The sequence below is a fragment of the Ahaetulla prasina genome, chromosome 4, assembly GCF_028640845.1.
Source record: "Ahaetulla prasina isolate Xishuangbanna chromosome 4, ASM2864084v1, whole genome shotgun sequence".
In the NCBI taxonomy this organism is placed as follows: domain Eukaryota; kingdom Metazoa; phylum Chordata; class Lepidosauria; order Squamata; family Colubridae; genus Ahaetulla; species Ahaetulla prasina.
Genome location: NC_080542.1, coordinates 58823600 through 58848443, shown reverse-complemented (window position 1 = coordinate 58848443; position 24844 = coordinate 58823600). Strand labels below are relative to the sequence as shown.

Below are 24844 nucleotides of genomic sequence, written 5' to 3'. Positions count from 1 at the left end.
CCCACTGGAATTTGAAAATTTTTAAGATCATTATGTCTATTAGAATACATTTTGTTGACTCAGAAATATTTCCAATTTCAGGAAGTTGTATACTTCATTTGAAAATGATGTCCAGTTTGAGTGTTTTTTTAAAATCCTCATTTAAACAAAGTCTTTTCCATTTAAATAACCTAATTGTATTCTTAGGTTCTTTTGAAATACCTGTAGGTAATAACCAATGATTAGCTGCAACAATATGCTCATCTTCTGCATCCAGATTTTCTGTAGTAGACCCTTCCTCATTGAGATGAAAAATATGGATAAAAAGTTTGCATTTATTCAAGCTGATAGGCTGAAGAAGAAGAAGAGAACAAATTGGGTGCAATTAATCCATAAAATATGTGTAACTGTCATGGCCCAATCATAGCCCAGTTTGGAGGATTGGAACTGGGACGGTCCAACAGGGAGAGGCCAGTCTTCACAGAGTGGAGGATCAGCTGTTGACAGGCAGTGGAACTGATAGGCAGCAGATCCCATAGAAATGGTGGTAGACTTTAGGAGAAACACTTCCATGCTTTCACCTCTTACAATACTAGACAACACAGTATCAACAATAGACCTTCAAATTTCTAGGTTCTACCATATTGGAAATAGTCACTGAACCTTTGTCATGGTCAGATCATTCTCTTCTTCGCCTGGACTTTCTGACCGCCATTCACCACCGCAGGGAGACGGAGCCGATACGTTGGTTCCGTCCCAGGCGCCTGATGGACCCGGATGGGTTCCGGACGGAGCTTGGGCCATTTCCTGAGGGTCTGGCTCACGGCTCGGCTGAGGAACTTGTTGCGGCCTGGGAACGGGCCGCGGCGGGGGCCTTAGACCGTGTCGTGCCTTTGCGGCCTCTGACCCGGCGCAGGTCCCAACCGGCCCCTTGGTTCTCCGAGGAGCTGAGAGGGATGAAGCGCCGGAGAAGACGCCTAGAGAGTTCCTGGAGGTCTAGCTGCTCGAAGCTGATCGACACTAGTGAAGTCCTATACTAGGACTTACCTAGTGGCATTGAGGGAAGCGAGGCGAGCTACGCCTCCTCATTGCATCGGCAGATAACCGCCCAGCTGCCCTGTTCCGGGTGACTCGCTCCCTCCTACACCAGGGGGAGCGGGATGACCCGTTGGAGGGACGTGCTGAGGAGTTTAACCGTTATCTATACGATAAAATCGGTCAGCTTCGGGATGGTCTGGACCAAGATTGCGTGACACGGGTGAGATGCTCGAGGGTGGTCTTGGCGATATTGTTTGGGATGAGTTTGACCCTGTGGCTCCCGAGGACATGGACAGGTTGTTGGGTAGGCTGAATGCCACCACGTGTTTACTGGACCCGTGCCCCTCCTGGCTGGTGCTGGCCACTCGGGAGGTGACACGAGGCTGGCTCCAGGCGATTACGATTGCTTCTTTGGTGGAGGGCGTCTTCCGCCGCCTTGTAAGAGGCGGTGGTGAGGCCCTCCTCAAGAAGCCTTCCTGACCCGCTGTTTTAGGTAATTATCGTCCGGTCTCCAACCCGCTGGCGAAGGTTGTAGAGAGTATGGTGGCATATCAGTTTCCTTACACCTGGATGAAACTGTCTATCTAGACCTGCTCCAGTCCGGTTTCCGCCCGGTTACAGCACGGAGACGGCTTTGGTCGCGTTGGTGGATGATCTCTGGAGGGCCAGGATAGGGGTTGTTCCTCTGCCCTGGTCCTATTAGACCTCTCAGCGGCTTTCGATACCATCGACCATGGTATCCTGCTGCGCCGGTTGGAGGATTGGGAGTGGGACGGTCCAACAGGGAGAGGCCAGTCTTCACAGAGTGGAGGATCAGCTGTTGACAGGCAGTGGAACTGATAGGCAGATCCCATAGAAATGGTGGTAGACTTTAGGAGAAACACTTCCATGCTTTCACCTCTTACAATACTAGACAACACAGTATCAACAATAGACCTTCAAATTTCTAGGTTCTACCATATTGGAAATAGTCACTGAACCTTTGTCATGGTCAGATCATTCTCTTCTTCGCCTGGACTTTCTGACCGCCATTCACCACCGCAGGGAGACGGAGCCGACACGCTGGTTCCGCCCCAGGCGCCTGATGGACCCGGATGGGTTCCGGACGGAGCTTGGGCCATTTCCTGAGGGTCTGGCTCACGGCTCGGCTGAGGAACTTGTTGCGCCTGGGAACGGGCGCGCGGGGCCTTAGACCGTGTCGTGCCTTTGCGGCCTCTGACCCGGCGCAGGTCCCAACCGCCCTTGGTTCTCCGAGGAGCTGAGAGGATGAAGCGCCGGAGAAGACGCCTAGAGAGTTCCTGGAGGTCTAGCTGCTCGAAGCTGATCGACACTAGTGAAGTCCTATACTAGGACTTACCTAGTGGCATTGAGGGAAGCGAGGCGAGCTGCCTCCTCCCTCATTGCATCGGCAGATAACCGCCCAGCCGCCCTGTTCCGGTGACCCGCCTCCTACACCAGGGGAGCGGGATGACCCGCTGCAGGGACGTGCTGAGGAGTTTAACGGTTATCTATACGATAAAATCGCTCAGCTTCGGGATGGTCTGGACCAAGATTGCGGTGACACGGGTGAGATGCTCGAGGGTGGTCTTGGCGATATTGTTTGGGATGAGTTTGACCCTGTGGCTCCGAGGACATGGACAGGTTGTTGGGTAGGCTGAATGCCACCACGTGTTTACTGGACCCGTGCCTCCTGGCTGGTGCTGGCCACTGGAGGTGACACGAGGCTGGCTCCAGGCGATTACGATTGCTTCTTTGGTGGAGGGCGCCTTCCGCCGCCTTGAAAGAGGCGGTGGTGAGGCCCTCTCAAGAAGCCTTCCTGACCCGCTGTTTTAGGTAATTATCGTCCGGTCTCCAACCCGCTGCGCGAAGGTTGTAGAGAGTATGGTGGCATATCAGTTTCCTTACACCTGGATGAAACTGTCTATCTAGACCTGCTCCAGTCCGGTTTCCGCCCGGTTACAGCACGGAGACGGCTTTGGTCGCAGGATGATCTCTGAGGGCCAGGGATAGGGGTTGTTCCTCTGCCCTGGTCCTATTAGACCTCTCAGCGGCTTTCGATACCATCGACCATGGTATCCTGCTGCGCCGGTTGGAGGATTGGGAGTGGAGGCACCGTTTATCGGTGGTTCTCCTCCTATCTCTCCGACCGGTCGCAGTCGGTGTTGACAGGGGGCAGAGGTCGGCCCCGAGGCGCCTCACTTGTGGGTGCCGCAGGGTCGATCCTCTCGCCTACTGTTTAACATCTACATGAAGCCGCTGGGTGAGATCATCAGTGGTTTCGTGTGAAGTACCAGCTGTATGCGGATGACACCCAGCTGTACTTTTCCACCCCAGGCCACCCCAACGGTTATCAAGTGCTGTCCCGGTGTCTGGAGGCCGACGGGTCTGGATGGGGAGAAACAGGCTCAAGCTCAATCCCGCCAAGACAGAGTGGCTGTGGATGCCGCATCCCGGTACAGTCAGCTGAATCGCGCTGACCATCGGTGGCGAGTCAGTGGCCCCGATGGAGAGGGTTCGCAACTTAGGCGCCCTCCTGGATGAACGGCTGTCTTTAGAAGATCATTTGACGGCCGCTCCAGGAGAGCGTCACCAGGTTCGCCTGGTACGCCAGTTGCGCCTTTCTGGACCGGGATGCCCTATGCACGGTCACCCACGCACTCGTGACGCCTCGCCTGGATTACTGCAATGCTCTACATGGGGCTCCCTTGAAGGGCATCCGAGGCTGCAGTTAGTCCAGAATGCGGCTGCGCTGGTGATAGATGGAGCCCTCGTGGCTCCCGTGATGACACCTATCCTGCGCAGACTGCACTGGCTGCCTGTTGTCTTCCGGTGCGCTTCAAGGTTTTGGTGACCACCTTTAAAGCGCCCATGGCATTGGGCGGGTTATTTACGGGACCGCCTACTGCTACCGAATGCCTCTCACCGACCCGCGCCTCACAGAGAGGGTCTCCTCAGGGTGCCGCCAGCGAGGCAATGTCGCCTGGCGACGCCCAGGAAGGGCCTTCTCTGTGGGGCTCCCACCTCTGGAACGAACTACCCCGGCCTTCGCCAGCTGGACCTTCGACCTTCCGCTGGGCTCAAAACATACCTATTTAATTGTGCAGGACTGAGCTAGATTTTAAATTTATGGGTTTTAACTGGGTTTTATTTTTATATTTTAAAATACGGGCTTATAGAATAAGTTTTTAATTGTTTTATAGTGTATTTATGTATCTATGTGTTTTTAATGCCTGTAAACCGCCCTGAGTCCTTCGGGAGAAGGGTGGTCTATAAATAAAATATGCAGCATTTTGATAGCAGCTAATTATAGAGAAGCAAATAAGCAAAGAAAGAAACATTAATTACCTGTCTTTCTTTCAGCTTTAGCTCTGTATCCACAACTGCAATTGATTGTACGTTATTTGTTAGGAAGCAATCATCAAACTCAATCCATTTGTAATCACCAAAATAACATTGTGCCGGTTTAGTAGCTTTAAGACACTTAGTTTGATATCTTCTTTTTTTGCAGTACTGGTTAAAATAAGAGAAAAAAATAATCAGCTTCACCCATAATCAGTTACAGTCAGGAAATGATAGAATGCCACTTATTTCAACCAGCTGAGACACAAAATATAATCTTTCATGTTATCAGAGAAAGGTATGCAAAGCATACTTCAATGATAAATGACATTCTTCTGATTATAATACTCTCAAACAATTGAAGACAATATTCTAACAATACCAATACTAAAAGGAACTTCAAAAAAAATATCTAAATAATTATGATTGAACTACTAAATCTTACAGCACAAAGAATCTTCTGTCAGTACTCATGTACCTATTTACCAAAATAAAAAGCAGCATTACTCTCTGCTCCATCTCCCAACTTTTCAGGATGTTTATCATTTTTGTATATTTTTTTTTGGTTGATATCCAACAGTTTTTAAAGAATGCTCAGAGAGCCCATAGGCAAACTTCTAAATGAAAATTACCCTGGAGGCTAAAACTCTGTAATTTCCCTTATCGGATTTAAACTTTTTTTAGGCCATGGAATTATTAATTTTAAAAAATCCCAGAACGATCTGAAAAATAGTGGTTTTATTATTTAGTATTTTTTTCACAAGAGAAAAAGCTTTCTATGGTACTTTTGAACAACAATATCATGACAGATACTGTCTGTACACACAGAATCCATTCATTCATGAGGTATAAGCCAAGATTCCCAACCACTGAGCCATGGCCCACTACCGGCTTTGAGCCTTTCACAAACTTACACATGCATCCTATTCATGCAAGCAGTGGGTATGTACTCCATTTGTGAGTGGCAGGCATGTGCCTACCATTCACACACAAATGAAGCTGTGCACATGCTTGTCCACCACACATGCAGAACCATCCCTTTCGCCTGCCAGTCCGCAAAACTGAAAAGGTTGGGGAACTCTGGTATAAGGCAATTGTTAAAAACAACTTCTCAGGTTCGAAATTTAGCATGAACAGTCTTCAGTTCATGTTTCATTTTCCCACTGGAATTTGAAAATTTTAAGATCATTATGTCTATTAGAATACATTTTGTTGACTCAGAAATATTTTCCAATTTCAGGAAGTTGTATACTTCATTTGAAAATGATGTCCAGTTTGAGTGTTTTTAAAATCCTCATTTAAACAAAGTCTTTTCCATTTAAATAACCTAATTGTATTCTTAGGTTCTTTTGAAATACCTGTAGGTAATAACCAATGATTAGCTGCAACAATATGCTCATCTTCTGCATCCAGATTTTCTGTAGTAGACCCTTCCTCATTGAGATGAAAAATATGGATAAAAAGTTTGCATTTATTCAAGCTGATAGGCTGAAGAAGAAGAAGAGAACAAATTAGGTGCAATTAATCCATAAAATATGTGTAACTGTCATGGCCCAATCATAGCCCAGTTTGGAGGATTGGAACTGGGACGGTCCAACAGGGAGAGGCCAGTCTTCACAGAGTGGAGGATCAGCTGTTGACAGGCAGTGGAACTGATAGGCAGCAGATCCCATAGAAATGGTGGTAGACTTTAGGAGAAACACTTCCATGCTTTCACCTCTTACAATACTAGACAACACAGTATCAACAATAGAGACCTTCAAATTTCTAGGTTCTACCATATTGCAAGATCTAAAATGGACAGTTAACTTCAAAAACGTCATCAACAAAGAATGTTCTTTCTGTGCCAACTCAGAAAGCTCAAACTGCCCAAGGAGCTGCTGATATAGTTCTATAGAGGAATTATTGAGTCTGTCATCTGCATCTCTATAACTGTCTGGTTTGGTTCTGCAACCCAACAAAACAGACACAGACTTCAGAGGATAATTAGAACAGAAAAAACAATTGCTACTAACCTGCCTTCCATTGAGGACCTGTATACTGCACGAGTCAGAGGGCTGTGAAAATATTTATAGACCCCTCACATCCTGGACATAAACTGTTTCAACTCCTACCCTCAAAATGATGCTACAGAGCACTGCACACCAGAACAACTAGACACAAGAACAGTTTCTTCCCGAACGCTATCACTCTGCTAAACAAATAATTCCCTCAACACTGTCAAACTATTCACTAAGTCTGTACTATTAATCTTCTCATCATTCCCATCACCCATTTCCTTCCACTTATGACTGTATGACTGTAACTTTGTTGCTTGTATCCTTATGATTTATATTGATATTGATTGGTTCCTGATTGCTTATTCATATCCTATAACTATCAGTAAGTTTTATACTTTAGAATTCTTGATCAACATATCTTTTCTTTTATATACACTAAGAGTATCTGCACCAAGACAAATTCCTTGTGTGTCCAATCACACTTGGCCAATAAAAAATTCTATTCTATTCTATTCTATTCTATTAATTCAAGGGTATGGAATTAAGTGTAGGCAAGCTCTGAGGACTACAAAGCTATTTGGGAGAAAGTCGCTCCATCCCTCCTCACAAGGAACACCTGGAGCGGAATGATTTAAGGAGAAGCTATGGAGTTAGTCTTTGCCAGGAACAATTGTTTTGTCTTACACTCCCCCATCTTTTACTCCTACCTTTTGCCATGAGACTGCTTTTTGCCTTTTCTTTGCCTAGCCATGAGAACTGCCCTCTGCATTGGACTTTGTCGTTTCCTTGTGGACTGCTGTTTGCACTTTGCTTTGCTTTGCCTTTTGAACTTCCTTTTGCCTTGTGTCTTGTATTTGCCCTGAGAACTGCCATTTGTCTCATGCCTGAATTTTGTCTTGTGGACTAGTTTATTGCATGGACTCACTTGCCGGGTGGACTGGACTTGGAATCCTGAACCTTGCCCTGTGAGCATGCTCCTATTCTGTGGATTTTCTTTGTAATATACGGGCTGTTATTTGCAGGAAAATGGCTGTCCTCAGGGTAGTGTGGGGTGCAGCCTTACAGGTTGTTGGAATGCCATTTGTTTGAACCTTTATTGAGAGCAATAAAGGACTTTCTAGAGGCATGCCTTGCCTTGACCATCTGGGTCATAACAGTAATGTATAGTCAAGTACTTCTTGATAGTTATCTATAGAAAATCACAATCACCTTTATCAATTATTTTAGAAATCTCTTAAATTCATGATTAGATGTTAGAAAAAATACTGACAGTTCATAAAAACATTTAATATGGTTTTCAAAAATTAATCTAAATGGGTCTTATTGAACACAAGACAAGGATGCATTTATCTAAAAATTAGTTAGGAAATAATATGTTTAAATATTTTCCAAATAGAAAAAATATCAGATAAAGCTAGCATAGTTTTAAGAAGAAACATCAACATACACATTCCCTGTTATACTTGTTCTCAATCTGCAATGAGTTTTCCATCTAAGATGTACTTCAACTTGTGATCTATTATAGATAGTGGCATTGTTCATTTCTAGAATCATAGTTTTGCATTTTTATGATCATTAAATCATGGCCCATAAATTATAGATTTGTCACAGCTAGGAATTATCATATGTAATGCACTTCTAAAATATTGGGGAGAAGGAAAAAACTTTTGATCACTTTTTTTTATAATTAATGCAAAAATAATTATGTTAAGACTTTATTTTCACTTCAACAAACTTGTACTATGGAAGAAATTGTTAACATTTTATTGAAAGTCTTGCAGCCCTTTTTCTAAGAATTTTATTAAAAGATTTCTTGTTCTTTGTTAGTCAGAAAAGGTGCTATCAAAAATTATTTTTGCCACCACAAACTTACATGGCTCTCTTCCTACAACAGCATTTTAGTTGTACATAAATGTGTTAAAAATCATATTTATTAAAATAACAATTTAATGGTTGAATTTAATTTGAAATTAAATCTTTAACAATATATATTGTGTTGATTTTTGTAATTGGATGCCCAATTACAAAAATAACTCCGGGGTGACTTACAAGTAAACTTCTAAAATAGAATAAGAGCAACAGGACAACAAAAATAAAAGAATTCATTGAAACTAACTAAGCGTATCTTGTGCAACATCCTCTTCTAAATAGGGCCATTGTGTATTCTGATCCAATGCCCAGGGGAAGAATCAGGTTTTCAGGAACTTACGGAATAACAAAAAGACCAGGACCATGTAGTTCCACAGACCAGGCATTAAAATAGAGATAAGATAGGTTTTTGGGTCCATCACCTGACACTATTTCATAGAAAGAAGCTGAAGCATAATCACTTTGTTGGATCTCAAGGGCCAAGCAGATAATTGGAGATGATTCCTCAAATAACTTCATCCTATGCCACTAAGAGGTTGATACTGATTATGTGTCATCAAGTTGGTGTCATCTCTTAGCAACTTAAATTGTAATTGGAAGCTTATATGGAGCCAATGTTAAATACAAATAATATAATGCTATATGGATGCATGCTCTCGTGAATACTCATGACACTATGTAACTATTTTATTCATATTTTAAAAACTTTTCAGTAATTTTAATAATAAATAAAATATGCAGCATTTTGATAGCAGCTAATTATAGAGAAGCAAATAAGCAAAGAAAGAAACATTAATTACCTGTCTTTCTTTCAGCTTTAGCTCTGTATCCACAACTGCAATTGATTGTACGTTATTTGTTAGGAAGCAATCATCAAACTCAATCCATTTGTAATCACCAAAAATAACATTGTGCCGGTTTAGTAGCTTTAAGACACTTAGTTTGATATCTTCTTTTTTTGCAGTACTGGTTAAAATAAGAGAAAAAAATAATCAGCTTCACCCATAATCAGTTACAGTCAGGAAATGATAGAATGCCACTTATTTCAACCAGCTGAGACACAAAATATAATCTTTCATGTTATCAGAGAAAGGTATGCAAAGCATACTTCAATGATAAATGACATTCTTCTGATTATAATACTCTCAAACAATTGAAGACAATATTCTAACAATACCAATACTAAAAGGAACTTCAAAAAAAATATCTAAATAATTATGATTGAACTACTAAATCTTACAGCACAAAGAATCTTCTGTCAGTACTCATGTACCTAATTACCAAAATAAAAAGCAGCATTACTCTCTGCTCCATCTCCCAACTTTTCAGGATGTTTATCATTTTTGTATTATTTTTTTTTGGTTGATATCCAACAGTTTTTAAAGAATGCTCAGAGAGCCCATAGGCAAACTTCTAAATGAAAATTACCCTGCAGGCTAAAACTCTGTAATTTCCCTTATCGGATTTAAACTTTTTTTAGGTCATGGAATTATTAATTTTAAAAAATCCCAGAACAATCTGAAAAATAGTGGTTTTATTATTTAGTATTTTTTTCACAAGAGAAAAAGCTTTCTATGGTACTTTTGAACAACAATATCATGACAGATACTGTCTGTACACACAGAATCCATTCATTCATGAGGTATGGAGCCAGAAAGTTCATAGAACATAGTGTGAAAAAAACGGAGAAAGGGCTGGCAAACACTTAAAACAATCTTCAACTCTTATAACCTTTATCCTTGTAGAGGATGGTTTCATATGCTTAATGTACCTATTATATCCTGATTTGTAGGTATTACTTCTCTAAATATAAGTAAAATGTCCATCTACAGCATATTATTCATTTGATAAAAATGGTAGGAGACTTTCTGCAATAGAGAACAAAAGCTGCAATATAAAACCAACCTGTTTGATTTCTGATGAACTTCCACATGTATCTGCAGGGATTCACAGTCATTTTGAAGAGGCAGTTTTAAATCACCTGTTGCTTCATCCATTTTATAAAAACCTAATTAGAAAATAGTTATACATCTAAAAAGGCCAAAAATAACTTATTTTATCACTCAAAGCCTATCTTCTAAATTTTTATTAGCCAATTTGTTTTTATTGTGTTTTCATTTCTGATTTGTTTATCAGACACGTTAAAATAAAAATGGTTCTGACAACTATTTTATGGACACAACCTTGTCATTTTCCAGAATCTCCAATCTGGTCATTGGCTGAAAGAGATTAAATTTTCTGAATAATGATCTCAAAACGAATTTAAACCATGTCTGTTTGCATTTTAATGGCCCTGGAATAAAAAAAACATATAAAGGCAGTATGAACACTGCCTTTATACCACTTATCCTTCTTTATACCACTTTATATAATATTTATACCTCTTTATCCCTCACATCCACTTTATACCACTATATATAATATTTATACCACTTTATATACTTTATACCACTTTATATAGTATTTATACCACTTTATCCCTCACATCCTGGACATAAACTGTTTCAACTCCTACCCTCAAAATGACGCTATAGAGCACTGTACACCAGAACAACTAGACACAAGAACAGTTTTTTCCCGAAGGCCATCACTCTGCTAAACAAATAATTCCTCAACACTGTCAAACTATTTACTGAATCTGCACTACTATTAAGCTTCTCATTGTTCCTATCACCAATCTCTTTCCACTTATGACTGTAACTTTTTGTTGCTATCGTTAAGGGTTAAATTGCAACCTATGACCATCATTTGTGTTGTAAATGTTGTACCTTTGATGAAGGCTTTTTCTTTTATGTACACTGAGAGCATATGCACCAAAACAAATTCCTTGTGTGTCCAATCACACTTGGCCAATAAATTCTATTCTATTCTATTCTATTCTTAGAATTAGTGGTATAGATAGCTTCTAGTCATGCAGTTCAATTGCATTATTGTGCTGTCAGGTTTCCATGTGACTGTTACTGTACATATACATACAAGTAGTCCTCGACTCAAAACCACAATTGAGCCCAAAATTTCTGTTGCTAAGTGAGACATTTAAGTGGATTTTGCCTCACTTTACAACCTTGCTTGCCAAAATTATGTGAATCATTGCAATCGCTAAATTAAATTAACATGATTGTTAAGCTTGCCATTGTCAGAAGATGATTACATGACTTTGGGACACTGCAATTATGAGAACTGAATCAGTTGCCAAGTGTCTGAATTTTGATCACATCACCATGGGAATGCTGTAATGGTCGTAAACATGAAAAAAGTTCCCGAGTCATTTTTTTCAGTGTTGTTGTAACTTCAAACAGTCACTGAATGAACTGTTATAAGTTGAAGACTACAGGTATTAGGATAAAATCATTTCCTAGATCGGTAAAAAACTACCTGTGCTCCAGATTTATTCAGATGATTTCCCTTCTTTGTCTTTTGCCATTATTAAAACATGGGAAATTATGGAAGAATCAATAGTAGGCAAATCTCAATTCTTTCTTTTCCAGGACATATTCAACACAGGGAGCAGTTTCAGCGTCTTGTTGGCAAGCTTACTGGGCAGTTTTGAAAATCATTAATAGAAGATGTTCTTGAAAAGAAAGCTAGTTAGTTAATTTACTTATTTTACACATCTAAATCTCCCATTAGGCAAGATTTGAGCTGCAATAATCCGAGAAACCACTAAATGGCACCAAAGAGTTCATTTTAATCCTTATCTCTTTGCTCCATCTAATGATTGCTGGGAATTTTGCAGTTCATCTATGTACAGCAGGAGGTAATGCATTTATTTAATGTATTTAAAGTGGTTTGGCTATTTAATGTTGACAGTAATTTGGTTAATTACATGTTAACCAAATAATGTTAATAATAATGTTACATTACCAAATAATGTTTGGTTAAGAACATTATTTTGTTGTTTTTATTGCAATTTTTGTTTCAGATGCCAAGAAAATTAAACAATTACTGTGTCCTTCCTGCCTTCCTTTGACCTCCTTTCCAATTCTTTGTTGTCTCCTTTGCCTGTTCAGGCTACTGGTAATACTAGATGTAACTACCTTTTATGCCTGTCATTTTGTGATTAGCCAAGTCTGCACAGCAGCCACTGTATAACAGTGTTCCCCTTCATCCCAGAAGTTCTAAATAACTCCTCAAGCTCTCCAAAGCTGCTCACCCCTAACTCACTCAAAATGAGTCTGCAATTTTGTGGCAAATATTCAGAAACAAATTCGACTTAAGTAAATATTATTTCCGTATGCATTTAGCAATCACGCAACTGAAGAGCTTAACTCCCCCATCTTAGATCAATGAATGTTAAATAACTGTAAGGATTTCTTGCATCTTAATTTAAGACAAAATTGCAAAACGAATACTTGACTTTTTGTATCAATTTAATTTTTTCTCCAGGTCTAAAGTCTTTCTGCCAAAAAGACTTTTACTAAACCTTTTTTAAAAAGCCCAATGGACGGCCGATTTCACCCGCCCACTTCCCAGTTTTCCAAGTACAAAATCATTTCCATGTATTGTACGCAGCACTATTTTCGCCAACAATCTCTTGGTTCACTTAACGCAAGAAAACGGAAGTCGCGTCCACAAGGCTCGGAATTACATCGGTCTGTGAGATCCCGCGGCCGTTTTTAATTTCTTTCCCAGGAATCCGCTCAGCCTACTCAGAAAAGGCGGGTAAAAATCAAGTTTCCTTCGCTTCCCTCTTAAGTTCCGATTCTCCAAAGCCCTAAAAAAAAATATAGGGATCAATCTTAATTTATACAATTTCATTCAATTGACACGTTTCATAAGAGGCGAGTTTTTTGTTGTTGTTTTTAAACCAACCTCTTGACCACGTACCCAACAGCCAAGGCGTCTTCAATTGCTACCTGGAGACATACGTTGGTCGATCACTTACGCCTGTACAAATTTCCCGCGCTTCTTTCTTCATTAACCAGGATCCGAGTTGAATCAGAAGTGCTTCCGTGTCAGCTTCCTACGTCATTTCCTCCCATTTCCGAGTTCCCTGGAATAGAGGGAGGAGTGGCTTCCAGGTGGGCTGGGAAAAGTGAGTTTTAATAGTTAGTTATAGTTATGGGGAAGAAACACAAGAAGCATAAGGCGGAATGGAGATCGACATCTGCCCCGAGTGTAACTGCTACTGGGACCGGCGGTACTGCTTACGATGGTAGGTTGAATGGGCAATCGTGGAAGAGGGGAGGGAAGTAGGGAGGGGAAAGTAAATCCACAATAGGAGCCTCTGGAAAAGCGTTTCGCTTTACGCGCCTTTGTCACTCAGACTTCGTCCCGTTTCCCCCAGGCTGCGATAGAACTCGGTAGGGGTGGGGGTGGGAGGGATGGTAATTTTTATTTCCCAATAATCTACCATTATTCGGGAGGAATCCGTTTCTTTCTGTAAGTGTGTGGGTTCTGATCAAGTAACATTTCACAAATGTAGCCGCGATTTTGCTGCCTGAGCCTGTAAATGAGAAGAATATTAAAATAAAACTGCCAGTTCTGCAATTGTATGTAAAACTTGAGAGGGTGCTGACGTTATTGACTCCCCGTTATTATTTTTTATTTTTTTTAAAAAATGGTTCTCAAGAGTTCACCTCTGATGTTGTTTTCTTTCAGTCTGATCTTGATGTTGCATCTGAACTGAGATAAGGCTAGTGCCTCTTTACAGCTCTCCTGTTTCTGTAACCTATGATTGGGGCATCTCTAAATTAGACGACATGGCCACAAGAGACCATCCAGTGGTGGAATTCAAATTTTTTTACCACCGGTTCTGTGGGTATGGCTTGGTGGGAGTGGCAGGGGAAGGATATTGCAAAATCCCATTCCCTCCCCACTCCTGGGGGAAGGATATTGCAAAATCTCCATTCCCTCCCCACTCTGGGGCCAGCCAAAGTTGATATTTGCCGGCTCTCCAAACCACTCAAAATTTCTGCATTCAGTTCTCCAGAACCTGCTGAATAGCACCCCTGAGACCATCTAATGTTTCAATGTTAACCAATCCTGTCACTGTGTGCACTTATCATAACTCTTATTTGTGCAGGCATCTGTTATGCTGTTTGAGGATAAAATGTATGAAGAGATTCAACTAATGAAGTGATAAGGATTTCAGCAGAGAGTGCAATGATATAAATTAGAGGGCTTTAAGCTTAAATAAGAAAAATATTACTAGGATCCATTTGATCCCCCAAGTTCACTGTGAACTGTGGACCATTTACAAATATGTTAGCTAGTCCTACCTCAAAAATTACTAGTAAAGAAAAAGCACCACAATTCTGCCTTGACTTCTGCATGATAGTTTTTCAAAAACTTGAAGGTAGCTATCGTATCACCACACAATTTTCTCTCTTCCAGGCTAAACATATCCAACTGTTTTTCCTTTGAAGCTCTTATCATTGTTGCTTTCTTCTGCACATATTCTAGTTTGTGTCCTTCCTAAAAACCAGTATCCAGAATTAAATACAACATTCTAGATGCTGTCTGACCAATGTAGAATAGAGAGGAATTATCACTTCTCTTGAACCTGATAGCATATTTTGCAGTGTAAGAATGCATTTACTTTTATTTCTTTTTTGCAAAGGCATTGCAGTGTTACTTCCATGTGTTAGTATTATCTGAAAATTAGCAATTATATTTTTCTGATCCAAGTTATTTTATAAATATGAAAATAGAAATTGAGATATCTATTTACAAATTGATTTCACCTATTTTATTTGTAATGCCTTTCATTTTTTGTCTAGCCCAGTTCCATTTTGAAGAAATCCATCAAAATTGCTATGTGTTTTCTCTTCTTCTTTCTTATATGATTAATTTTTTTCCAAGAATCAATATCTGACTGACTTTAATGGACCCTCTCCTTTTTGATGGTACAGAGAAGATTTGTTCTCATCTAATTCTCTGTAATTCTGTGACTCAAAAATGATTCATGAAGCTATTTATTAGTTTCTTCAGTATTTTGGGATGCAAAATTCTTCTGGTCCTAGATATTTAAACTTAAACTAAATAAATATTTTCTGATAATGTTTGATCTCATGGTTCAGTCTTGTTCAAACCATGTTTTTTTTAATTATTTCTGCAAACAAAGTAGCATTACAGTCAGAGAAAACATATTGTGGGAGGAAGTAGGATAGAAGGTGGGGAGGCGTGATACGGAGCTGGGAAGGTAGGATACTTCTCTTAATCCACCTATGATGCTCCCTCATTGGGTCCTCAGACCAGAGCCAGATCTTCAGGTCTTGCAGAAGATCAGTGTGGTGGGAGCAGATCTCACTTGGGATAACAGAATAATAGACTTGGAAGGGAACTTGGATGTCTTCTAGGCCAACCATTCTGCTCAACAAGAGACCAAATACCGTTTCAGACAAATGAATAAAATATTCCAAAAGTCACAGCAGAAAAGGCTTTTCTGGACCCTGCCAACCACCTGACTGGCAACTGATAACCTCAATGACTTTATCAGGTATAACAGGATCAAACTGTTCTCAACAGTTTCCAAACTGTTCATCAGGCAGGACCTTTCCCCAGGAATCTTACATGTACTTGGGAATGAATCTGAGCAATTTTGTCCATCAGGCGTTATACAAATTCTTTTGCATGATGATCACCTGAGCCCTCCTGTCTCAGAAGGGACAGGTGTTCCAGATCCGCACACTCTGCGGATGCAATAAGGTAGGGGTGAAATGCTCCCGGTTCGGACTGGATCACCCAATCCGGTAGCTGTGGTGGTGGGTGGTTCGGAGCAAAAATCCCTGGCCCCTTTCCCTGCCCCAACTGAACCATCATCAGAGTTGTTGTTTTTTTTACTTTTAAAGGCATTTTTTCTTCAGCCGAAAAAATGCTTTTAAAAGTAAAAAAAAAAAGCCTTTAATGAGTGTGCGGCTCAGTTTTGATCGTTAGATCCTTTAAACTCTTGTTTTTAACAACCTCTTTGGGTGAAGAGGTTGTAAAAAAAAGCTTTTAAAAGGCTCCTCTGGTGATCCCAGTTGAGTTGCCTGATCATCATAGGCTTTTAAAATCATTTTTTTACAACTCTTCAACAGCCCATGCCCACCCAATCGCCCATCCCCACTTGCCTAATTGCTGCTTCTTTCGGGCTCACTAAGCCTTGCTTTGCTTTGGCTGCTGCAATCAGTCGCATCAGCTAGCAACTGAATCTGCCTGCCCGCAATCCTCTTCAGTGAGCAACTCAATCTGCCTTTGCTGGCTGAGGAACTCTGGGAGTTGAAGTCCACAAACCTTAAAGTTACTAAGGTTGGAGACCCCTGACCTAAAACATATAAATAAAATAAAATATTTGTGCAGCTTTCTGAGATTTGGTGTGTTTCTATAGTGTTTCACTCTAACTCAAAATCTCACAAAGCTGTATGTGGCATTTTGCGTGTGTGAGAATCAGTTGTGTTGTGTGTATGTAAAGTGTGAAAGTTGGTTTTTGAGCTTTTTGTGGCTGTATGAGGTTCCTGCTTGTTGCAGGGGCCATTTTGGGTAAGGTGCAACTGCTTTTACATTGTGTGTGAGTCAGTTGTGTTTTGTTGTGTGTGTGTAAAGTGAAAGTTGGTTTTTGGTACCTCTTATTGTTTTGTATACTTTGTTTATTATTTTTATTATTTATTGTTATTGGCCATGCCCATCCAGTCATCTGACCACCAAGCCACGCCCACCAATTAAGCCACAGAACCGGTAGGGAAAATTTTTAGATTTCACCCCTGCAATAAGGGTGGAGAAATAGTGCTGTTTCTCCACTCTTAGTGCTATGAGGTAGACATTAACATCAGCTCTAAGTTCATGACCAGTCAGAATTATCCTTCATTTTACTCTAGTAAAATGTGTTCTAGGCATGTCTTATCCTTTTCAGAACCTGAACCACAATTTTAGGGTGATCAGCTTGGCAGGGCATCCCACCCTTGGCACATACAAAAGGGCCATTGGCAGGGACCAAATGATATCCGGCAGCAGCTGCAGCCTGCCGATCCCTTGGTCAGCGCACTCTGGGGCTGCGCAGAGTGGAAGGCAGGTGATGCTGACACATGGACAGAAAATAGACGATCCTGCTGCACAGGCTGCAGTCAAGCCAAGAGATGCAAAGATGAGTTACCCACCACCATTCAGCTTTCTCACAGCCTTCTTCGCACCGCCAGATTGCCTATTTCCCTCCATCTCTGCTTCTGCCTGCTGCTTGCACAGCTGCTACCGGACACTGTCAGCCTGTGCGTGTTGGCTGCCTCCTATGCCAAGCCATGCCCACCCACCTTCACTAGGGCTTATTTTGGGGTTAGAGCTTATAAGGCGCATGTGTAAAAAATCAGGCTGGGACTTATTTTCAGGGTAGGTCATATTTTGGAGAAAACGGTATAACTGAAATTCCAGATAATTCCCATTATTTCTGTTTCTCACCCAGGCTTTTTAACTTTTTAAGCATAGTCATTCAAATAACTAGACCCTATGCCATGCAGGCTTTTATATGCAGGTCATAACCAACAGCTTAAATTGCACTTGGAAGCAGACTGGTAGTGCACTTCATGGAACAGAGGATCATTTTCCTCAGCAAATAAGTGAACAAATATAATGTTTTTTACTCATCTATTTAATTGGGTACTCTTTATCTAGTTTTAGGACATATAGAGAACAGATTACATTTAAGTCATATGCAAAAATATTGAAAATTCAAATGAGCTCACAGGATTTTAAACATGAATTCGTAGGTGTTCATATTAGGTTAAAAAATAATATGATTAGACAAACATTTTGGAGGGATGCCTTGCAAAACATTCTCCAGCATATTCCAAATCTATTGCTCAGAGCGTCTGTTTTTTTGAAGACTTGAGGCAACCACTTTATTGTCCTTTGAGTAGATGTGAGTATGCATGGAAAACGATTGTCCCACATCTAAGAAGACTGAGCTGTCAAAATACGGAAACAAAAGATGAACCACCTGAACAATTTGAGTGAAAAAATGAAAATGAGTGAATTACAGAACACCTTTAATAAAAGACACTTAACCAATGGAACCAAAATAACAAGAAACCCCATCTAATTTGACAGACAGCATTCTGCTCCTGTTTCCTGATAATACCATGTCAGTAGAACTAACAATCAAGGATTATAAATTGAGACATGCTATAATAATATATTCCTTATTTGATTCCCATATAAACTAAAAAGTGGCAGAAAAGTTAATTATAAAAGAAAATGGTATATAGATATCGGCAATATTAGTTTACATATATAAGTCTGTTTCTAAAAATGTTTACTACAAAATATTTTACACTTTGGAGGAAGAGATTGAGTTATAATTTAGCCAAAAATATCCAATGAGTTTCTATGGCTAAGTGTGAAGTTTAATATGGGTCTCTCCAGTCTTTGTCCAACATTTTAACTATTATATAATATTGTGGGTTCTGGAAGTTTGTTTGTATTCTTCAAAAACTAATACATTGTTTTTTGTTTTAATTTTTTTAATTTTTTTTTAATATGAACATTTCATTTTCCATTAAACAGTGTGTTGTCTGGATACAAATATTTCTGTGCAATAACAATCAAAATTTACAACAGTATTCATTACATTGATATTGGTTCTCTGATCTTACAATGGTAGTATTGAACATAATAAACCATTTCTCTCTCATAGCATATCTTCTAATAAGAATATAATAATATTAAACATAATAATCCTAATAGTCATAATAATAATAATCAATCATCATATTGTTTACATCTCTATCAACATATTTTTTATATTTCACTGATCTCCTTCTATTTCTAACTTCCATTTTTATACTCTAACAATCGATAAAATAATTCCCATGTCATATAATATTCTGTTTGTTCTTTCTCCTTAATTGCAAATGTTAATCTATTCATTTCTTCACATTCTAATGTTTTCTTACTCACATTCTCATCAGTATGTGTCACGGGGGGGATTGCGTTCCGCCTGTTGAGGGTGGTCTTATTTGTACGGTAAGTGGGAGGGGCAGATATGGCGGAAGTGGGGGCTCACATCGTTCTATGGGGGCACGCGCTCAATGTTTGCAGGCGATCGCGCGCCCCGAGCCCTCAGACTTCTGTTTCCCGGATGGTCAAGACCCTCAGAGCCCGGGCCTTCGGCTGATGCTGTGCAACGCACAGTCCGTGGTCAATAAGGCCCCCCTAATTTATGATCTTATCCAGGGGGGTGCCGCGGACCTTATGGGCGTTATGGAGACCTGGTTGGGCGCAGAAGGGGGCGTGCCCCTTGTTCAAATATGCCCACCGGGTTTCCAAGCATTCCATCAGCCGAGGGCCCAGGGTAGGGGTGAGGGGGTGGCGGTTGTGATTAGAGAGAGTCTGGAGCTGAGGGAGACCACTGTACCTCAGATTGCCGGGTGTGAATCCCTCTTTGTGAGGTGGGGTCATAGATGTCAGATGGGCTTGTTTGTCCATCTTGTTTGTCATGTACCTGGCTCCTTGCAGCGTGACAGCAGCCCTGCCCGAGCTCCTGGAGGTGCTTGCTGGAGTGGCGGTGGAGACCCCCAGACTTATAGTCATGGGGGACTTTTTGCCATCGACCGGCATGTCATCGACAGTTGCTCGGGAGTTCACGGCTTCCATGACGGCCTTGGACCTGACTCAAGTAGTTGATGGCCCTACTCACAGTGGGGGTGGCACACTGGATTTGATTTTCATATCTGGTCAGTGGTTGAAGGATCTGGATTTGAGGGATTTAGTCATCGAACCTTTGTCATGGTCAGATCACTTCCTCCTTCGCCTGGACTTTCTGACGGCCACTCAACACCGCAGGGAGACGGAACCAATACGTTGGTTCCGTCCCAGGCGCCTGATGGACCTGGAGAGGTTCCAGATGGAGCTTGGGCCGTTTCCTGAGGGTCTGGCTCACGGCATGGCCGAGGAACTTGTCGCGGCTTGGGAACAGGCCGCGGCAGGGGCCTTGGACGGTGTTGTGCCTTTGCAGCCTCTGACCCGGCGTAGGTCTCAACCAGCTCCCTGGTTCTCCGAGGAGCTGAGGGAGATGAAACGCCGGAGAAGACGCCTAGAGAGTTCCTGGAGGTCCAGTTGTTCGGAGGCTGATCGGACACTAGTTAGGTCCTATACTAGGACCTACCTAGTGACAATGAGGGAAGCGAGACGTTGCTACGGGTAACTCGCTTTCTCCTTCAACAGGGGGAGCGGGATGACCCGTTGCAGGGACGTGCCGAGGAGTTTAGTGGTTATCTATATGACAAAATCGTTCAGCTTCGGGACGGCCTGGACCAAAATTGGGTAGATCCAGGCGAGATGTCAGAGAGCCGTCTTGTTGAGACTATTTGGGATGAGTTTTACCCTGTGGCTCCCGAGGACATGGACAGGTTGCTGGGTAGGTTGAACGCCACCACATGTTTACTGGACCCGTGTCCCTCCTGGTTGGTGCTGGCCGCACAGGAGGTGACACGAGGCTGGCTCAAGGGGATTACGAATGCTTCTTTGTTGGTTTCTCCTCAAGAAGCCTTCCCTGGACCCAGCTGTTTTAGGTAATTATTGTCCGGTCTCCAACCTTCGCTTCGTGGCGAAGGTTGTAGAGAGTGTGGTAGCATGTCAGCTACTCCAGTACCTGGAGTTCTCAGAAGTTTCCGATTGAGTTAGTGTTTATTCTTGAATAAAGTACATAGTTTTAATATCCAACCTTCATCAATCAATATCAAAACAACGTTCCATCTTCCAATATTCACCAAGGGTTCTTCTAAAATGTCTTTCTTCCTTAAGCAGTCTCTCAAAATAGTTCATATTTCCAACTTAGTCTCTTTAATTTTTCTGTCCAACCTTCAAGGGTAAACAATAATCCATCTTTTCACATCTTTAACATTTATATACAACAAATAATATTACAAATATCCAATATATCAATTGTAATAATTAAAATCTTCACTTTACCTTACTTATATCAAATAGCATTATTAAAATTACACCTATAACTTATCCAAAATATATCTATTATAACAATTACTTTCTAATTAAGGTTACATCCATCTCTTAAATATAATATTTAATTCAAATTCCTAAATTTTACTATCTGTCCTCCAAAGTTAAACAATATTCCATTTTCCTATTCCTTTATACCTTAAATATATCAAATAGTACCCCTAAAGTTACACATTTACATCCACAATAAATCATTTACAAAAATTAACCATAATCATATATAATAAAGTTAAACATTCTCCCCCTTCTTCTGTCTTACACATTTTCCACCATCTATTCACCATTCAGCTTAACATCTGTTAATGAAGGATTCCCAATCTTTAATACATTAGTATAAAAATCTCGTGCTTTACAAATTGTATTGAGAAAATACTTTCTTCCTCTATAATTCAGTGTTAAACCAGCTGGAACCTCCCATCTAAAATATATCTGATGTTTCTTAAGCTCATCCACCAGAAAGGCAAATTCTTTTCTCTTTCTTAACATTTTAGGAGGAATTTCCTTCATCATTATTATATCTTGTCCTAATATTTGAAATCTATTTTTATAAAATGCTTGCAAAATTCCATACCTAATCCTCTTATTTGTAAAATAAATAACCACATCTCTTGGTAAACACTTCTGCCTTGCCCACCAAGAATTAACACGACAAATTTTTTCAATATTAACTTCAAAATCTTCTGATTCCACTCCCTCTATCTGAGCAAAGGCCTGAATAAAAATCTCTTTCAAATTTTCTCCTTTACCCTCTTTTAATCCTCTCACCCTTATAGCATATTCCATTAATTTATATTGTAATATAAGCCTTTCTTCATCTGCTTTATCAGCCTTAACCTGAATATCATCTATTTTATTTTCTAAATTCAAATTAATTTGAACTTCATCTATTTTCCTTTGCAAATCTAAATTAATTTGGTTAAATTCATTCAGTCTTTCTTCTGTCTGTGTACTAGATAACAATAATGGGGTAATTGATTCCTTTAATTTTTTCATCTCCCTACTCTGCTCTTCCACCAAATCTTTAAAATCCAATATTTCTTTCTCCATTTCATTAAATTTTTGATCTATTTCTGAAAGATGAGCCTCCATAAGCTCCTGTAAAAAATTCCTTAGACTTTCTTTAATATCCTCTCTCAATTTCCGTACCTGAAGTGAAGAAATTTCCAATATTTTAGAAGTGGTTAAATCTCTTTGCTTAAAAGCCATTTTTAAACTAAGTAATATCAAAAAGAAGAAAAAAGAAAGGGGGGGAATAAAAAGAAAAAAAAACCCAATAAGTTTTTCTTCTTAAACACTGTAAGAAAAAGATAATTAAAAAAAAAGAATAGATTTTTTTAAAAAAGAATTCCACTTAAAAAAAAAAAATCTTGTTATTTTCTTCTTAAAGGTTCCACGCCAGCAATTGTAATCAGCATTTCCTTAGCTTTCACTTTCAAAACACAAAACGCCATCTTTCTTCATCTCCACTCTTGAATACGAATAACTTCTCTGTCAGGGAGTTAAAATCATCTTACAATCCAATGCCGGCCCTCCTGCTATCGGCTTTTTCCGTGTTGACAATTTATCAAATAATCCTCTCCAGTCACGGAGATGGACGCTGCGTTTTGTTCTGCTTTTGAAGAAGCGTTCTGGATTCTGGAGCTTTTTTTGAACTATAGAAGGAGCATTCCCAACAAACCACCAGAAATCATTCTGGGGCTTTTCTTGGGGGCTCAACTTCAGTTCAAATGCTCATCTCCTCCCTCCCTCCAAGGGCAGAGATTTACGAGCTGTTGACAACAGATTAACGCTGTCTAAACAGCTCTCACAGAGGGACTCCTCAGGGTGCCGTCGGCCAGGCAGTGCCGACTGGCGACACCCAGGGGAAGGGCCTTTTCTGTGGGGGCTCCCACCCTCTGGAACGAGCTTCCCCCAGGACTTCGCCAACTTCCTGACCTTCGAACCTTCCACCGCGAGCTTAAGACACATCTATTTATTTACATCTCTATCAACATATTTTTATATTTCACTGATCTCCTTCTATTTCTAACTTCCATTTTATACTCTAACAATCGCAGACGGTGTTGACGGGGAGGCAGAGGTCGGCCCCGAGACGCCTAACTTGTGGGGTGCCTCAAGGGTCGATTCTCTCGCCCCTCTTGTTCAACATCTACATGAAGCCGCTGGGTGAGATCATCAGTGGTTTCGGTGTGAGGTACCAGCTGTACGCTGATGACACTCAGCTGTACTTTTCCACACCGGACCACCCCAACGAAGCTATCGAAGTGTTGTCCCGGTGTCTGGAAGCTGTACGGGTCTGGATGGGGAGAAACAGGCTCAAGCTCAATCCCTCCAAGACGGAATGGCTGTGGATGCTGGCATCCCGGTACAGTCAGCTGCAGCCGCGGCTGACTGTTGGGGGCGAGTCATTGGCCCCAATGTAGAGGGTGTGCAACTTGGGTGTCCTCCTGGATGGACGGCTGTCGTTTGAAGACCATTTGACGGCCGTCTCCAGGAGAGCTTTTTACCAGGTTCGCCTGGTTCGCCAGTTGCGCCCCTTTCTAGATCGGGATGCCCTATGCACGGTCACTCATGCTCTCGTGACATCTCGTCTGGATTACTGCAATGCTCTCTACATGGGGCTCCCCTTGAGGAGCACCCGGAGACTCCAGGTAGTTCAGAATGCGGCTGCGTGGGTTATTGAGGGAGCGGTTCGGAGCTCCCATGTAACACCTATCCTGCGCAGACTGCACTGGCTGCCTGTGGCCTTCCGGGTGCGCTTCAAGGTTTTGGTAATGATCTTCAAAGCGCTCCATGGCATAGGGCCGGGCTACTTACGGGACCGTCTGCTGCCACCGAATGCCTCTCACCGACCCATGCGCTCTCACAGAGAGGGACTCCTCAGGGTGCCGTCGGCCAGGCAGTGCCGACTGGCGACACCCAGGGGAAGGGCCTTTTCTGTGGGGGCTCCCACCCTCTGGAACGAGCTTCCCCCAGGACTTCGCCAACTTCCTGACCTTCGAACCTTCCACCGCGAGCTTAAGACACATCTATTTATTTGCGCAGGACTGGACTAGAATTTTTAAATTTTTAAATGTTTAAATTTTAAATCTGGTTTTAATGGGGTTTTATTATTTATATCTCTATTTTAAATATTCGGCCTTATGTAATAAGTTTTTTAAATTAATGTTTTACTCTGTGTATATATATATATATATGTTTTTATATGGCTGTAAACCGCCCTGAGTCCCTAGGGAGATAGGGCGGTATAAAAGTGTGAACAATAAATAAATAAATAAATAATAAGTAGGGATCTCTTCACTTTTCTAGTTTTGTCCAAATAAATTCTATTCTTTTCATTAACTCTTTTTTCTGCTTATCTGTAAGATTTTTCACTAAAATCTTAATTTTCTATTTATTTATTTTCAGTCCTGACACTTCTCTATATTCTTCTTATTTTTTTTACTAGTTTAGGCCCTGTTTCTTGTGGATCTTCCAAAATAAAAACTAAGTCATCTGCAAATGCCTGTAGTTTATACTTTTCCTTTTTTATTTCCATATCTTTTATCTCTGTATCTTGTCTAATATTTTTATTTAATACTTCCAGTCAGGGGTGAAATGTAAAATTTGGTACTACCGGTTCTGTGGGCGAGGCTTGGTGGAGGTGGAGTAATGTGACTTTGGTTGAAGAGGTTGTAAAAAAATGATTT

At 41.0% G+C, this 24844-nt stretch overlaps 2 protein-coding genes across 7 annotated transcripts in view; one reads left to right on the top strand and one right to left on the bottom strand.

The window, feature by feature from the left end:
• Positions 1-13180, bottom strand: part of TRIP13 (thyroid hormone receptor interactor 13) — a 44178-nt gene extending 30998 nt beyond the window's left edge. Inside the window, exons 1-5 of the mRNA XM_058180353.1 lie at positions 13053-13180; positions 12814-12939; positions 10131-10233; positions 9026-9191; positions 5715-5844 (exon numbers count right to left, since the gene is read on the bottom strand). Of these exons, the coding sequence (XP_058036336.1) occupies positions 5715-5844; positions 9026-9191; positions 10131-10222 (388 nt within the window). The 5' untranslated portion in view covers positions 10223-10233; positions 12814-12939; positions 13053-13180. The remainder of the gene's footprint in view (positions 1-5714; positions 5845-9025; positions 9192-10130; positions 10234-12813; positions 12940-13052) is intronic.
• A 44-nt stretch (positions 13181-13224) lies between these two features.
• BRD9 (bromodomain containing 9) overlaps positions 13225-24844 on the top strand; it is an 84736-nt gene continuing 73116 nt past the window's right edge. For all 6 annotated transcript variants that reach the window (XM_058180784.1, XM_058180783.1, XM_058180786.1 and 3 more), the window contains exon 1: positions 13225-13380. In XM_058180784.1, the coding sequence (XP_058036767.1) occupies positions 13287-13380 (94 nt within the window). In that variant the 5' untranslated portion in view covers positions 13225-13286. The remainder of the gene's footprint in view (positions 13381-24844) is intronic.